Raw genomic sequence first — 2,767 nt, 5'->3', positions numbered from 1 at the left:
TTGACAACAGCAATTAACACTGTCTGCTACTCCTTTGACATACCTGAAAGGCTGGTTTTGGGTGTTTCCAGCCTCACATCACACTTGAGTAACTCACACATAGCAAGATTTCATAGCTTCACATACAACCCAAGGGGATATCAGTGTTTAGCAGATTAAGATTTTTAGAATGATACCTCACAGGGAATACTTTCTACAAAACATACCATAATTACATCACCATGGTAAATATGGGGTGCTTTGGGGTGCAGAGTGTCACAGAGATGATCCAGAGAGTGATGGGGTTGGGGAGGAGAGGAGTGAGTGAGGGGCGGGGCCTTGAGGGGAAGAGGCAGAGCAGAGAGGCGGGGCCTCAGGCTTCCAGTTACCAGCAATTAGAACAGTGGCAACTCTGAGTTGTATATAAACAGATTCCCCAGTTTGTCACGCTGACACAGTACAGTTAGGTCAGGAAAGGGTTTAATGTCTGTTTGACTGGCCAGTCAGTGATTCGGGAAAGGGGGCCCAGCACCATGTCACCAGCCAGCTCTCCATGGAGCTTGGCCTGAGAGCCAGAGCACCAGAAGAAAGCTTTAGGTCCCTTTACGAGTAAAGAGCTGGAGCAGCCTGTTCCTGATCTGTTGGGTCTTTACCCCATAGATGATGGGGTTTAGCATGGGGGGCACCAGGAGATGCATGTTGGCCATGAGAACGTGGAAATGCAGGGCCACATTGTGCCCAAACCGTTGCATGAGGGCTGAGAAGAGATGTGGGATGTAAGAGGCTAAGATGACACAGAGGTGGGAGCCGCAGGTCCCAAAAGTCTTGAGCCGGGCATCCTTTGTTGGGAGGCTGAAGATGGCCCTGAGGATCTGGGTATAGGACACGGTGATAAAAAACACATCCAGACCGATCACGAAGAATGCCACAGAGAGGCTGTAGTAACTACTGAGGCTGATGTCGGCACAGGCCAACTTCACCACAGCTATGTGCTCACAGTATGTGTGGGGAATGATGTTGGTTCTGCAATATGGCCATCTCCTCGCCAGGAAAGGATGTGGCAGTATGAGCATGATGCCGCGCAGCACCATGGCCAGGCCAATTTTGGCCACCACCGGATTTTTTAGGGTGGTGGAATGTCTCAGGGGATCACAGATGGCCACGTAGCGATCAAAAGCCATAGCCACAAGAATCCCAGACTCTATCACAGAGAAGCTGAGAATGAAGTACATCTGGGTGAGGCATGCACTGAAATTGATCTCCCTGGAATAGAACCAGAAGATGCTCAGCATTTTGGGCAGGATGGATGTAGACAGGACCAGGTCGGTGATGGCCAGCATGCAAAGGAAATAGTACATGGGCCCATGGAGGCTCGGCTCCGTCTTTACGATGAACAGGATGGTGAAGTTCCCCAAGATGGCTATGGCATAGATTGCGCAGAAGGGGATGGAGATCCAGACATGGGCTGCCTCCAGGCCAGGAATGCCGAGCAGGATGAAGGTGGAGGGGTTGGTGAAGTCGGTTGAGTTGGATTCTGACATGGTGAAGGGGAGAACGTGTCCAACACTGAGGCAGAACGGTGTTTCTTGCATGTATCGTATGTTCCCCTGACTTCCTGTATGTGCCCAGAGTCTAGGGTGATGGTCGCAGGACAAACACCTGGATGGAGAGACAAGGTTAATATGAGACAGTACATGCACTACTGGAGGCTGTTCTCGTGGGTGAAGCAGATTGGTAGCTCTTCACACACTGAAAAATGACATTTTCATTATTCAGATGAATGAATTATGAACAACTGACCCTCCTAATGCCAATTCCATATTTTATGGTGCTCCCCGCATCAATAGTTCCTCCACATCGTGGTGTGGGAAACCTTAGGCGGCACCAGCAGGAAACACGAGCGCATACTGGTTATCTCTTATTGTTTCCTAGGCCTTGTCTACACTACCAAGTTTTTTTGCCAAAAGGCAGCATTTGGTGATGAAATAGGGGAGGTGTAAACATTATAAAGCCACTTTGATGACGGAATTCCTCAGTTTCAGTGACGTAATACAGGCACCTTGATGAGAGTTGCAATGTTTTTACTTGACATATTTGTCGCCAAAGTGCCAGTATAGACACCTTTCTTTATTTTTCCACTGTAATTGGCCAATTGCTTTTCTCCAACACCCAACGTCCTCCACCCCTGGGAACACTCACCATGCTTCCAGTGTTCACCAGCATATGTGTTTGTCCAGGGTCAGCTGGAAAGTGACTGGTGTGTTACCAGCAGTGTATTTTAATGTAGTGTTTCAGTGCTGTAAATGTACTTAAAAATAATGCTTTTCTTTATTGTTATTTGTGCTTCTCCAGATATGTACTTGAAAGGAGGCATCCCCTCCACTCCAGCCGAGTGTCTCCGCCGGATAAGAAAGCGACCAAGACGGAGCAAGGAAGATATGTTCTGGGAGATGCTGCAGTACTCTGATGCAGACAAGATGGAATACGGGCAGTGGAGGCAAAGTGACAAGCAGGAAAGAAAAGAAAATGAGGCATAGACTAGGGATGCAATGGAGAGGCTGATAAAAAATTTCTAATGACAAACCAACATACTGCAGTCCCTCCTGATGCTCCAGACTGAGCAGATGGGTGCCCGCCCTCCCCTTCAGCACATTCACAAATCTTTGCCATGTCCTCCCCAAACTCCACCTGCACATTCCCTTAAGATTTCTGGGACGTCTCACTTTACCGTTCACTCCACCTCCACAGACACCTTTTCAAAGGAAAGCTGGACGTACGCTCAGCTGTG

General features: G+C 48.6%; 1 protein-coding gene across 1 annotated transcript; it reads right to left on the bottom strand.

Moving 5' to 3' along the window:
• Window positions 1–572: 572 nt before the first annotated feature.
• LOC135979855 (olfactory receptor 52K1-like) lies at window positions 573–1,571 on the bottom strand. Its single transcript, XM_065580018.1, has one exon. The coding sequence runs from the start codon at window positions 1,569–1,571 to the stop codon at window positions 573–575; it is 999 nt and encodes a 332-aa protein (XP_065436090.1).
• Window positions 1,572–2,767: the final 1,196 nt, after the last annotated feature.

This window comes from Chrysemys picta, unplaced genomic scaffold (assembly GCF_011386835.1).
Source record: "Chrysemys picta bellii isolate R12L10 unplaced genomic scaffold, ASM1138683v2 scaf1314, whole genome shotgun sequence".
NCBI lineage: Eukaryota > Metazoa > Chordata > Testudines > Emydidae > Chrysemys > Chrysemys picta.
Note: the sequence above shows the minus strand (reverse complement) of the source record. Positions and strands in the feature narration are given on the sequence as shown.

Excerpts from the sequence above, each read along its gene's own strand:
- LOC135979855 (XM_065580018.1), bottom strand. The coding sequence starts at position 1,571 with ATGCAAGAAACACCGTTCTGCCTCAGTGTTGGACACGTTCTCCCCTTC.